The sequence below is a fragment of the Panulirus ornatus genome, chromosome 34 (genome assembly GCF_036320965.1).
Source record: "Panulirus ornatus isolate Po-2019 chromosome 34, ASM3632096v1, whole genome shotgun sequence".
In the NCBI taxonomy this organism is placed as follows: Eukaryota; Metazoa; Arthropoda; class Malacostraca; order Decapoda; family Palinuridae; genus Panulirus; species Panulirus ornatus.
The window spans coordinates 11,590,885-11,605,751 of record NC_092257.1 but is presented as its reverse complement, the minus strand read 5'-3'; the positions used below and the strand labels follow the sequence as shown (position 1 = coordinate 11,605,751).

General features: G+C 37.9%; 2 protein-coding genes across 6 annotated transcripts in view; one reads left to right on the top strand and one right to left on the bottom strand.

Annotated features, from left to right (window-relative positions):
• The window catches only part of Tmem131 (Transmembrane protein 131), a 329,859-nt gene extending 323,492 nt beyond the window's left edge, over positions 1–6,367 (bottom strand). Inside the window, exon 1 of one of the 2 annotated variants that reach the window (XM_071682330.1) lies at positions 6,251–6,367. The gene's annotated coding sequence lies outside the window, so the exon portion shown is untranslated. The remainder of the gene's footprint in view (positions 1–6,250) is intronic. The other variant, XM_071682334.1, reaches the window with a different exon arrangement.
• Positions 1–14,867, top strand: part of LOC139759839 (ELMO domain-containing protein 2) — a 29,318-nt gene that overhangs the window by 2,826 nt on the left and 11,625 nt on the right. For 2 of the 4 annotated variants that reach the window (XM_071682339.1, XM_071682341.1), the window contains exons 2-5: positions 8,882–9,027; positions 10,419–10,575; positions 13,815–13,980; positions 14,494–14,591. In XM_071682339.1, the coding sequence (XP_071538440.1) occupies positions 8,898–9,027; positions 10,419–10,575; positions 13,815–13,980; positions 14,494–14,591 (551 nt within the window). In that variant the 5' untranslated portion in view covers positions 8,882–8,897. Of the gene's footprint in view, positions 1–6,747; positions 6,891–8,881; positions 9,028–10,418; positions 10,576–13,814; positions 13,981–14,493; positions 14,592–14,867 lie in introns of those variants that run through there. The other 2 variants (XM_071682338.1, XM_071682340.1) reach the window with 2 other exon arrangements.

Genomic DNA, 14,867 nt, shown 5'->3' with positions numbered 1-14,867 from the left:
ATACAATATTAGAATTGTATAAACCGTTGGATAAGACATTTAGCACTTAACACAGTAACATCATAGTCATATAATCTTTTATGAGGAAATTCCTGACAAACTAGGTTAATAATGCTGGTTCAAGGTACTTCAGATTACTAGTGGCCTTATAAGAAATCACAACCAATCTACAAAAGTGATAATGGTTGTGAACAAGAATTCGTAAAATCATTGATAATGCTAGGAAAGGACAAGTTTTGATAGGGCCAATATGGTTCATATTCATAAATATAACACTCGCATACTGTTCAGAGAACATGCCTTTGTAAAGGCAGCAATCAAGAAATTCTTAGAATCATACTATAATTTATACATGGAACTGCAACTTTTTAAAAGAAGTTTTTCGTTTCCTCCAAAACTGTTAACTCTCCTCTCTAATTCTATGATTTTTACCCTTGATTATTCAGCCTAAGGTCTGGCCTCTGTACGCACTTTTGCCCCACAACCGGAGCCTACAATTTGAAAAAAAAAAAAAAGTAGGAGCCTTGTTTGCGATGCATCTGTTCGAGGAGGGCTTTCAAGCCTGGCCAATAGATAAGGATCCCTACGGTTTACTGTAGCATAACTGTAACCTACTCTTTCCACTGCTAGACTCGTGTGGTCCTGTAAGCTCTTTAATCTTGAAAGCATCAAGAAGACAACTGTCAATCTGATAATATGAAAACATCCCATTCTAAATATAGGACGAGTGAGCAAGAAAGGGGACACCTGCACTTATATCAAACTATTCGTGTGCCACAACAGCAGGCCGTAATGGGGACATCACCCCATATGGTAACGCAATAAATTGGTTGTAGTTCGTTCTGACAGGAGGCGACTTATCTGAGGCAACTCGCCTGGACCGTCTAGCTATGAATGAGACAGTATTGCACTTTTTCTTAATACTTTCTAGGTGTTGTTGAAGTGCGATTTCCACAGTAGCACATAAATAAATACACAAGTTTTTAAAGCGCTCCAATGTTTGTTCAGGAAAGTACAGGCGATAATATCTTTAATTACAGCAAAACATGTTTCACCTAACATGTTCACGCCAGTTGCTTATAAAAAGCCCTGACAACTCGTTCATCCAGCTACACCCAATTCTGACGACTGTTCTCACAAAGTTCCTCACTTCTTCCGTTCACATGAAACAAAATTAACTTCTATTCTATCGATCTCCCAAAACGATATTGACCGTCTTCCTATGACCATTCCACCATTAAAGTCTACAAATAACCTAATGATGTATAATTAATCTAATCATTGTTCTCGTGCCCTGTATTTCTTCCCCGCGTGCAGTCACTATAAAGAAAAATACATGTTTTCAGTACTGAAAATTCCCAGGCACATGGATTATAAGTAAAAGAAACTAGAGCGACAACTCTTCCCAAAATGTTATGAATAAAAATCACCTTAATATATTACCCAATTCTTATTTCGTTAAACAATTGTCGAATTACATAGCATGAGAATCCTGGAATCTACTGGGGAATTCAATTTACAAGGTGGGTCAGTTTGAGTGCGAGGAAAGTGAACGTTTGCACTGTTCTTATGAAAACATGACATCCATTTGAGGATCTTCATTAATCATTGCTTCGTCATTTCTTGAGTCTGGCTCTTATTAGCGCGTTCTCTCTCTCTCTCTCTCTCTCTCTCTCTCTCTCTCTCTCTCTCTCTCTCTCTCTCTCTCTCTCTCTCTCCCCCCGTACCAGCCTTGTGAGGTTACACCAAATCCCGTCATTTCAATACGTACGAATAGTGGTTTCATGCTGTTTTGATTAACCAAACAAAGCGGTTCAAATATTAAACCCGCCTATTTCTACAGCGCAGTGGATAAAAATCAAACGTCGCACACACAAGTATTGTACCAATGTCTCTCAACATCAAATTGGAGAGAGAGAGAGAGAGAGAGAGAGAGAGAGAGAGAGAGAGAGAGAGAGAGAGAGAGAGAACGGGATTCACTGGTCAACCAAAACCGGTTACATCAGGAATATTCAACTAACAACGGGGCCTGTTTTATTATGCAGACATGGAGGAAGTATCTGCATAGCAATCATAAACAAAGCTCATGAACCAAGCGACGGTATATTTCCGCAACGCATTAGAAATAAATTACCCACTTATATAAGTAAAAGTGGAAAATTGCCTACTTATATACATATAAGTATGCAAGTGGAAAATTACCTACTTATATACATATAAGTATGCAAGTGGAAAATTACCTACTTATATACACATAAGTACACAAGTGGAAAATTTATCCTCTATTATCCGTAATTAAATACAAAATGCACACAAAGAATATTATATATGCATATCGTCAAGGCTGCATTCTTAAGAGCTTATACAATCAAACAGAAGCTAGCTTGCTCTATACGAAAGCCTTGTTTTTCAATACATCATGCAGAATCTCAGGGAAGAGAGAACTCCACGTAAAAACACACGGAAATTTACTGACGGACGCGGAAACAATTACAGTCCCAAACTCAGGGTTGAAGTGATAACATCTACATTCGCTTGATGAAACAATGTTGTATGAACGAAAAATAAAGATGACCCGGTCGGTTACAGAGCCAATGAATCACACTCGTATTGTGCATCTTATGAAAAAATAAATCAAGAACTAATCCTCGAGAAGCCAATGTTCTTTACTGTTCTGCCTTTAACAGCTTACCCCACACGCTTTCACAGTCAACAATTGAGACTAACAAAACTTTTCAAATAAAATAAAAGACTTTTTAAAAAGGCATGTTTAGTGGGTTGAAACGACGGCACCAATCTCTTCTGACATTCCCGCAAGATAACTGAAACCCTCAGCTGTACTTGAAGATTTAATGTAACCTAACCTGTTATACCTGTTATGGCGTGTCCATCCCACCCACAGGTTAAACTTAACAAATGAACAAAGGCAAAGTTCCAATCATATCATGATCCCATGTAAGCGATAGTTTCGACAAAGGCAACGAAGCCAAACTCTCATATTTAGTTTTAAAGCGTAACATCGACTGGAGGATATGTGATACAACTGCAGGGGGAAAAAAAATGCCGCATCAACAGACTGCTCAACCAGGCCCTCACCAAGGCAATCTTGGTTTACGGAGGAAGATATACCGAGACAGCTTGATCTTCGGTCAGCCCCGTAACTTGGCCTAGGACAAGCTACCAGTAAAGTGTGGACACCCACTATTCTAAGCAAAAAAAAAAAAAAATAAAATAAAACAAAATAATAATCTACTGGAATGTAGCGTTCACAGATTTTAAAAACAGAAGTTATGTCACAATAGCATCTAAATTTCAGTGCTTGCATGTTTTAAAAATACCACGTATCAATAAATAAAGATTTCCTGGCAACAGTGGTATCAACCGTGACAGTAATCAGACACCAGGCTAGAACACACAACGCATTTCGATCAGTATACACAGTAATGCATGTAAACAAAGTGGCTCGACATCCCATGTTTTCCATTCATATCTAAAAACGGCAACCTAACCCAATACACTCAAACCTAACCACCTCATAAACTCACAACTAATCCAACTTCAAGGCCGTAGTTAAAGGTACAGGTCGGGTATGTAAATACCTGGGAGGCTACGGGTACCAGATTTCTTATCTTGGTTTTGGGGAGCGGCGATTCTTTTATCATCAGTGACAACCATATCAGGGGATTCGTTATCGTTGGAGGTGATCTATTCCTCCTATCAAGCTATCCTATCTATCTATATCACTGACGCCTGTTCTCTCCCGGAATTCCCTCTGGGGAAAGGGTGGCCACAGCAAGAGTATCCATAGCTGAACTCAATGCCGCTTCTTTGCCTTTAGTGCCTCAACCTTAACAGGCCACTGGCAGAGAGCAACTCTAGCGCAGTTTGGTGAGGCTCTTGCCTAATGATCATACCGACCTCTTCTACCTAAAGTTCCAACCTAATACTACTTAATGTTTTTACCAAAATCTCTTCCCTTACGTTCCTACCTACTTCTATGTATCGCTCGTAGCATTCTGCCAACAGGTAGGGCTTCGAGCATAGTGCTCTGCAGGGAAAATCTACTTTTCAGTAAAACTTGTGCGAACTGTGCTGCGCACTTTAGTTACTATAGATTTCCTAAGCTAGTATTGTTTATATAAACAAGAAAGGAAATCCCTAACCATGACTCTACCAACACTAATCGAGATTAACGTATCCTACCATTCTTCAATGTGATCGCTGCAGATCATATAGAATTCTGCTAACTATAACGAACCTAATGATATAATTCTTGTGGATATCTAGGAGAACTTAGGTAGCTACCCGTAACCCTACAGCTTGTCACATTCACGGAGCCATCAAAAAACAGAAAAACCGAGATTAAAACTTTCCTAATATGTCCTATCTATTGTATACACTGATAAATATTAGAGGTACGTCTAACATACATAACTTGCAATGAAGTTAAACTTATGATGATAAGATATAGTAACTTTAGCAAAGTTCAATGGCAAACCTAATTAACAAAAACAAAGTTCCATCATAACGTTCACCAATAATCATTTTAACATAACATTCTAAACTAAATCTACCAGAATAACAGTTCTGATACAGCAACTTTAACCACTTCGTTAAATTCAATATAACTTGAATAATCTTGGACTAACCACTTCCACGAAAGGATAAGTTTACTGCATTTCAATCTTCTCGAAATCTTACACGACCACATCAGTAATCAAGAAAGCAAACAGTAAAGAGCCAGTATCATTCCTTATCAAGTGAGAAATTTTAGGATGACACTTTTTTTCACTTAATGTACATCTCTTAAGGAACCTGAAGCAAACAACCGCAATGAGAATGAAATAATGTGAATAGCAGACCTGACTAGCTGCTCCATGAATATGGTGGAGGTTTTTCGCTATGTAGTGAAAGAAGGCTCATTTTACACGCTTTCTGGCCGGCATTTTTCCTCCCATGCATCTGACCTAACACCCCATTCAAACATAACCTAATCTTAACCAACAACCCTCCTTTCACGAAGTGCAGAAACCCTACAAGATACAATACTCATCGAAAGGTTTAAATTACTTGTGTTTCCGAATGTTCATCTTGTATCACTCTTTTCTCTCTTACATATCAAAGTCTGGACACTCTCCCCAAGGCAACATCACCACACACAGGAAATCTAAAACAAATTTGTATGATTCCCACAAGGACTGCTTATAATCATCACATGAACTGTCTACCAGAATTCACAGGGTGTGCAAGGAATGACAAGTTTTTTAAATGTAACGCAACACGCCACGAGTTTTAAAGAGGGATAAAAATGATCAGACTACAATGAAACATACTAATTATAACTACTAACCAACTCCATAATGAAACTCTCAACCTAAAATGTAACAGTTGACAATCAGTAACCAACTCCACAAAACCTTAATGATTTGTCCCTTTAAAGATCATACAACCATCTCAGCAGGTAACTGGGAATTTTGAGTCCTACACGAAGATCCAAGTATTAATCACTATCACACACGACCCATTTAACATGTTCAAACAATCTCGGTAATGCATAAAATCACTTATCTACTGCCAAGGTCATGTCATTTGTGGCTGCAGCTTCCCAACAACCAAATTTCTGGATCACTCCACCCTAACCATGTCCACCTGGTACATCTTTAAGGCTACGACGCCATCATCTTCCACTTGTCTACTATGTACCTTCGGATTACACATATTTATACAACATACTCGAACATAATACAAAGTCGTATATAAATGCCCTCGTTGATCATATCTGCCTGATCATTAATCTGAGTCCTCTATCTTGCTCAGAGTAATTGGTGGTCAGTTTCAAGTAAAACACACAGTTTATGACAGCAACTTCAGTGAATTACGGAATAAAGGGGTATTATGATGTGTGCCACTGCAGAGGTGCTCTCCTTACGGTACTTGGTTGTAACATTTCATTCATTCATTTCTGCAACTCGAGATTCTCATGTGTACCCTGGAGAAAATCTGATGGCCAGCAATAGTTCCGTGACTTGCTGGTCATATACTGCCGTCTAAGGGGTGCCCTAGTGAAACATTCCGCCCCAAAAATCAATTATTGTAAAGAGTGTCATAGGCTGGAGGGGCCGGAGCCTCCTGGCAGCCATCCAGCAGGAGCGCGACACCACGGGCTCACCCCCGCTGTACCCTTTGCCAACCCGATAAACTCCACCATACGCCTACTGTTCCCCTAAAATATAATGACATCACTACTTACCATGACTCTGGCCGTCAACCCTGCCAACCAAGTTGTTAACGACCTCCAGGAGGCTGAAAATCAAGTATAATTTCCATATGAAGGTTCCCATCTTCCTATTCACTAGCACTCCTCCGCCATACTGTTTGCTTACTACTGAGCACTGCCTCACCACGACATGGACAATTCGTATAAGAATATTCTTATCAGTGATCTTCTTTTTTCTTGACACTTTGTAGCAAATAAAAATATATGGAATAATTTTGAAGTTTATTTTCCATTATTAGTATATCATAAGTCAATGATGAATAGTTTGTGTAAAAGAAAATATAGAGGTAATAAACCTATCTTGTGCCTTTATATCCATAAATATTTGTCCTATTCTATGAACTTAGATAAATTATCCAAATATTTTATGATAAAATATATCATATCAATTGTTAATTAAGCATAGTTATCAATGTAGATGGAATGGCTTTGTTTTGATCGGGGTTGTGTGCGTCACATCCGTGGGCGACGACCAATCAAGGGGCAGGGTTGCCGGTGGGCTCGACCAATCATGAGGCGGGATGCCTGGCAGTCTTGTGTTTGTGTTGGTAGTGATGATTCACATGACAAGTCGTTGAACTAAACTACAACAAATATGAAGTTATCAATGTATGTATGTATGTTTATTGTAATGACGTGTTAAGTTTTGTAGAGTCGTTTAGATGAAGGTAAAGTTCATAGTATTCCGTCTGGCTTTGGTAGTGTACCGTAATGAGGTTTGGTTCTTCAAGGCGTATTCGTTGTCTTTGGTTTGGCTTAATTATAGGGTATGTTACCCAGGATATTTCTTTAGATGAACTGCATTGTGGAAATATAAGTAGGGTTAGAGGCAGGGATTTGAATTTACTGTGGTATCATCCCGAAAGAGGTTCGCCTTTAGAAGTCCACGTAAGGGTTAATGTGCTTGTATGGAACCAGCCTCATATTTCCCTGTGTCCAGTCCAATGTTCACCATAATTTAACCTTCACACACACACATCCTTAGGGTCAACATTGGCCGGGATTGCTTTCTTTTCACATTGCCCTTTATGATGACTTTCCTGTGGGATGTAGATAGCATTAAAAGTTAGATGTTTATCAACTCGGGAAATTAATTTGCTTATGGTGCTGGCATATATTCCATGTTTTGGATGACTATTCCTTTCCTGTACAATATTTTGGTTGAAGTTTTGGTAATTTATGGAGTTGTCTGCATTACTGTTAGCCTGGAGTATTAGATGTTAATGTTCTAGGTTGCTATTGTGCTCTTTAAATAATATAAAAGCAGATGCTGAGCCTGATTTGAAATATTTATTTTATTATGTATATGAGGTTACTGTAGAAGTATATGACACACTTGTAAACTGTCAAGAGAATCTATAAAACCCTCAGTACCCAAAATGATAGATGAAATGTTATATTCATCTGCTTAGAAGTGAAAATGATAGAAGAAATGTTATATCCATCTGCTTTGGAGTGCACTGTGTAGTCTGTTGACATCCATTACCATATTTGAGGTGCATTTTCTTGAGCATGACTGGTATAATCTGACAAAATTAGTGAAGATTTGTAAAACTTGACTGCTAGGGATGTTTTCATAAGGTATGTTGATTGTTTACAAGTGTGTTACTTATTTTCATTGTATCTATCCCCATATTTTCCCATATATATGACTTGCCTGATTTGCTGTTCATTGAAATATATCCCTCCATATCATGCTTTGTAGGTATCTTTATAATCACAACGAAATGTACAAAGCACCTAAAACGTTTAGCTGTTTTTCAAAGTTAGTATCAGTGTGGAGTTGCTTGATAGATTACCGATATTTTGCTTCTCTGTTTTCTGAACTTTCTGTGGTATAATTTCTTGGCATATCTTCTCAAAGATCGTAATCTTATGAGTTTCAGAAAGACTGTGCTTTCAGTTTTTCTTTGTCATTTAAGATCGTATATGTCTCAAAATCATCCCTTTGCATTGTCCTCTTCTCCAGTTATTATAGCTTCAAGATCTGTAACCTCCTTTAGAACCATTGTTTTGTAGCATATCAGTGGGATCTTTACATGTAGTAGAAGTAATATAGACTGGTAATGAGGAATTGTTTTAAATCTTACAATGATGAGGGATGATAGTCAGGAAAAATTTGCAGTTAATTAATCTGTTTACCTTGTAGTGCCAACAGTGGGAGGTTATTTGCCTCTTAATGCCCATTTGAAGTGCAACTTGCATAGCACGGGCCCTGTGTCTGCATTTTTTTTTCCTCTTATTGGAGGTTTATTAGAAGTATAATGAAGCTAGAGTTTGATAGTGTCCACTGCATAATGAACATGATGATGAGAAGTAGTGTGAGGGGAGATTCAGCTTTCAGATTTCAGAAGTTTATTCTCAATATAAGAGAGACCATCCACAATAGAAAGGGAGAGACACTGCATTTTCTCATGATTGTTGGCATTTCTGATTTTCCCGTAATCTCTTAACCTTAAATTGTTTGAATTGTTCTCTTATAGAAATGTTTATGTAGATATGTCTCATGCTTTTTTTATGCGCCATTACAGGTGCACCACAAGTAGAGATATTGTGTATAGCCCTATAATTTTACCTGCATTCATTTATTTTTTTCTTTGACAGAGGAATCTTTAGCTTTATGTGGAGCACTTTGTATTGGTGGATGCGTCCTCTGATCAAGTGGGTGCTTAGACGTACTACCAGACTTTGTGAGCTCCAACGTATATGTTATGGCGAGTACAAGGGAGCTCAGAGAACATGTGGTGTTGGTATGTGAAAATAATCAGAGCTTTTGTGTTCATAAACTTTAAGATACAGTGCACATAAGTTTTACAAGTTGATACTGAGATTGCCTGCTTTGATATGGATGTCCTGTGTTGTATCCCATAGTTGTCACAGCTGACTGAGCTTGTTCAAATCATAAGTTACATGCATTATTATGTTCTTCCATAGGATGGAGAAACCATTGTTTATACTCAATGGCTTGTTTTTCTTCTGATTTTTTATGATAATAATCAGGATCATGTTTGTTGATCTTTCGTTGATGATCATATTGTGGATTGTGAATGTCAAGTTTATGTCATATGTGTCCGAGTCTAAAAGCATGTTGTGTAGGTGAGAGTGGGATATTTTGCTTGATTCTGGTACTGGATCAATATTTTAAGGAGTTTGGTTACTGAGTACAAAGGCAATGTAGGGTAGCAACAGTAGGGAGAGTTGGAGGATTTTAGGATTGTTACTGTTGGTAAGCTTCCAGATGTCTTGTATTTTATTGTGTAGCTGGGAATGGTTGAAAATATCTTTTAAGTGCATGGATTACAACTGGGTCAAAGTGTTTTGAGAGGAAGTTTTGTATGTTGTCAGGGATTGTTGCAAGAGAGTTCTTTAAGTTTTTAATTACATTGCTTGTATCAGTTGGAGTGAAGGATGAATGAGTATTCATTTCGGAATGATTTTAGCATATGTTTTTCATGACTTTTCTATTCAAGGGTGAGGTTGGTTTGTGGCAGATTTTTGAGTAGTTTCATATTCCTCCCAACCCAATCTATGCAGCTGAAAAAGACAGAATGAATCTCATTGGTCAAGTTTCCAGGGCTGTGGAAATCAGTTATATAGAGAAGCATGTGGTATGACTTGATATAATGAATAAAGTAATGAGGGGGTGAATGAGAGATTTGGTACATCAGGAAATACAGAGGGAATGAATTGTGGAGTGGTAGGTTGGAGTTAGTGAAACAATACTTTGAGATTGTTTGGCCTTATGGGAAGATTGGGGGCTTACAAGGATAATGTATGATAGTATGATGAAAGTGGCTGGTGTAAGAGGAAAACCACTTGTGACATTGGGAAATTGAGTGGAAGAATACTGGAGGGAGAGTAATGGGGCAAGAATCTAATGTTCCTACTGACTACTTGCACCAGTCATTTGTATGTTACTGTTCTTTAATGTTTTTTGTGTCTGTATATGTCACCATTAGTAACAAGAACTTGCAATACATGAAAGTTTTGTAGATTTTTTTTATATTTTTTAACAGTCATGTCCATTACTGTACTTATTTTATGTATTTTACATGCATTTCTCCTGTTTATTACACGAAATTGATTGCTGTGAATAGATTGATAGATATGCCCACAGTGACATTTGAATTTTTATTTCCAGAATTCTCCCTTAAACATAGTCGCACTCCAGCTATCCAGAAATGCGTAAAATACATGGATGGTAAATGCCAAGAGTGCACCCTCTCACATGACCTCATATATTATGCAGTATTTGCAATCGTCAGGATCAAGAATATTGATACAAAGATTCATAAGAGGTACTGTTATGTGACTTATGTATTCTTTGGGATGGGATATAAAGTGATTCAGAAGGAATTTTAAAACGGGAAGCTACATAATGCAATTTTTTAGGGAGCCTGTCTGCACTGATCAGCTATAACTATAGGTGAATTAAATTCCTTCTTTATTGTGAATGAAATCAAGTGAATATGTTATGGGAAAAACTGTGTATGGCATTTAGTTATTCATACACACATTATATAGTGGTTTACTCTGTGATTCTGTGCAAAGTCAATAATTACTTCAGTGTATACCTACCATATGTCTGCACATAAAGTAGCTTCTAGTTTTCACAATATTTAACAAAAGAGCACAGCATACTCCAAGCCTCCCATTTCGATGATTTTTTGCATTACTTTAGGGGCCCGCAATATGAGGGGCCTATCGCTGCATTGCACCAGTTGTACCTACAGCAATAAGCCTCTGGGTTTATTAGAACCAGAAAAAACAGCAACTTTCAGTGATGATTGGTAAGTTTAGTTTATTAACGTATTAATTACCAAAAAGGTGTGTATTTTCATTGAACCTTTAATAGCTAGATTTCAGTCCTACACCACTAATAATTAAGACCTTAGTAAGTTGAGCATCATTAAGATTGATGCTAATTTAGAATGTTAGTTTTGAGATATTTTCTTTGTATTTAGGGTCCTCTAGCAATTAGCATTCGTGACCTTGATGTGTTTATGGGCCTCCTGGGATCGAGCACATAGGTTCAAATCCTGGTTGTGGCAGTCAGTCCACAGTCTCCCCAGCTGTTCATCCACCCCTAGGGGTTGGTCAGTAAAATGGGTACCTGGTTCAGGCTAAGGTAAATGTATATAAATAGCATTAATGGGATGGCCTTGATTAGGCCCGCAGCTGCTCATGCCGTCTCAGCTAGCATAGAAAAAATATATGTATACCTCATTCATCATGTGACAGTAAATGAATGGATTGAGTTCTGTATCAGGGATTGTATTTTTCTTTTTGTACTTGCTTCTCATTTCCCATTGTAGCAAAGCAGTGCTAGGAACAAATGAAGACCAGCCTCATTTGTTCACACTAATCCTCTAAGTGTTATGTATGATGCACCAAAACCAGATACTCCTATCCACATACAAGCCCCACAGACCTAAGTGTAGTTCCCCCTGCTGCTTCATATGCTCTTTTTCAGCCCTCTGACAGCTCATAACTAAGATTCTTTGTATCACATGCACTTTTCATGCCTTCGTGTATGTCAGGTCTTGATAAATCATCCTTCATTCCATCCTTTTATCTTGTCCTTGGCTTTTCTGTTTGCCTTGTTCCCTCCACCTCCAAAACTGATATAGTAACTCATGTCTAAACAATATCAGCATACTCTGTGTAGCTGTCAAACATACTCTTGCTTACTTCCATACTTGTGCATTTAGGGCTTATGACTCTCATCCATGCAGCACCATCGGGAAATACCCATCTTTGTGCACACAGGCACTGACCACTCTTTCCACACACTTCTTTGTGCACTTCTCTGTATATGATTCACATCTGCCCCCACAGTTCCATTTTCTTCCAGGCCCATCTCATGGTGTCTAAAACACTCCACCTCTTGTAGGTTCACAGTGTTCAAATTCACTAAGATTAACCTGTCTTGTTTCTACTAAACCTCATGTTAACTCTCAGTTCCTCTTCGAATGTTTTCCGAAACTCAGACAAGCCTTTTTCTGTCACCAGGGCTCTGTCATTTGCAAACAATTGACTCATTTTCCTGGCAGCCCCACTTCCAACAAACTGCAGACACACAATAAACAGTCCTCTATTCCATGTGCTGAGCAGTTTGAATATGAAAGTTTAGGATAAAGTACTTTGAAATCTTGCCTGTTTATATACAATGGTTCCAATGCCAATGAAACCTGATACCCACTTTCCAAATATGAATGATTTTGTGTAAGTTCCTCCTTGGTAGTTACTTAAGTAAGCATATGAAAAAGGTTTTATTGTTTTTAAAATGCAGGTCACAGTATCTCACTGACCTCTGTACTGAGTCTAGTGAATATGAGAGGACACATGCTCACAGGCAGATGAAGGCACTGTTGAGTATTACTTTTTTATTAGGTCTTACTTGCTTGCATTTCACCATTTTTGTATGCTTTGAAATCTGTGAAAGTGATTAATGCAACCATATGAAAATGCACCCAGGTTTATGACATTGAGTGGAGGTGCATGTGGCACCTCTAGCTACTAGCCCTCATTATTCACTTGTTGACATTGCTTGTGTGCAGTATTGTAGACTTTTGCCCCTTAATTTCTTGTTTCTGTGTTTCCATTTACTGACCTTTACCCCAGGTATTTCAAACTGTATTCTTTTCATTTGATTATTATTGTTGATGTGTTTGATTTTTTGAATTCATTTCCTCATTTTCTGCTTCAGAGAGGAAGCATCAAGAACACACGACTGAACTTGACAGCCTCCTCTGTTCCTTCCTTTAGAAATCGATAAGAGGGAAGGATTTCCATCCCTCTGCTCCCGCCCCTTATTTGCTTTCAACAACGTGTATAAGATTCATGGGAAGTATTTTTTCTTCCTTGTTGCAAAGTACTTTGGTTTATTTTTGGAGCTGTGCCCAACTTGGCTGGTCAAGTGTTCATATGCACATCATGGTAATACAATAGTTTGTGCCACTTTCTTGTATGCTCAAGTCTCAGGGGTGTTAACTTGATGGGCTCTGGGTTTTTCGGTGTGATAGAAGCTATAGATCTTTTGTGTTGGTTGACTGATCTAGTGGTTTATTATGTCATATTGTACTAGAATTACTACATGTATGAAACTGTAAGTTGATGGTCATGCCCAAGGCATGTCACAAGTCTTTTCTGTACAGAAGAATGATGCTTAGAGGTGTTGGGATATTAGTTCTCGTAGTTCAAATGCTTGTACTTCCTGCACACTCCTTTTGAGCTCATCACATAACTTTGTAGAATATGAGGGTAGGTGAAGATGTATTCCAAGGTCTGTGATTCCTATGCTTTTGCTGATATACCAGTGGTGTGCTACGGGAACTGAAATGGTATTTTGACCTTCCTGTGAGCGAGTGGTCTCTCTCATGCTTATAGGTAGAAATTTTTTTTTCCATGGTTTAAGATTTTTATTTTTATTATTTTTTAGAGACCAATTCAAAATTTGGAAGGAAACTTTTGATTGTTCATCACAATTGGTAAATTATGTCATTTCACTTGGTTTTATTTTAGAAAATCTCAACAGATTTACAGACACCTTAGGGGAGTGTCTGACACAGATCTGGGGTTATCGACAGCTAACTGCTCAGATAGAGTGCATTCGCAAGGAACTTTACAACTCTTCAAATCCCCAACATGAGGAAAAGTTGCTTCGTCTTTGGACTGGCCTTATGCCTGGAACTCCATTAGAGGTTTGTGTGTTTATACAGACTCATCTTTTTGTCCTTTCACCTGATTAAGTTAACTTGTGTATTAATTTGCATGTTATGCATATGTAACAGTATTTTTCTCTGAACCTTCAGAGTAGGACTTATATAAATGCAATAACTCTGGCATCCATTAGTCGCATGTGAGTTTCACTAATGCTGTGTATCTGTAGTATGCATTAAGCTTGTTAGGAATTTTTTCAGGGATGCTAAGCTTGATGATCAGAACCACTTTTCTTTTACTGTAAAATTTGACTATTGTGATATTATGTGTGAATTTTATGCATGTAGATGGTATCATTTTTTTGCCATAAGACTGTAAGCAGTGTGTATAGTTCTTTTGTAGGTGTAGTTCCAAAGAATAAGAAAAAACTGCTGGAAAAGAAGTGACTGACATGCTCAGAGCTTGCCAATACACTGCCTCACAAATTGCTTAACAGATGTTAGATTTAATTATTATAGTTTTACCTCACAGTTTTCCTTTTTCTCCTTTTCCAGGCAAGGATGACAAAGCAATGGCAACACATTGGTTTTCAGGGAGATGACCCACAGACAGACTTCCGTGGCATGGGCATGCTTGGCTTAGAAAACTTATTGTGAGTGATAGAAACAGTAAAGATACTATGTATTCAGTGATATTATAAGATATATTATGCATACATGTCAATGCACAAACTGCTCTTGAAATATTTGATATTTTGCATTTTATTTCTTGCTTTAGTATGTATTATAGCTATATTATGACTGTTAGTTGTCTAAGTTTTTGCTTTCCAAACTTACTCCCTTTGGCTTTTCTGCTTCTTTATATTCCCAAGTGCATTGTAGTATTCAGTGATGGAGTAACTCCTGTAATTCTGTCAACTGTGGTTACC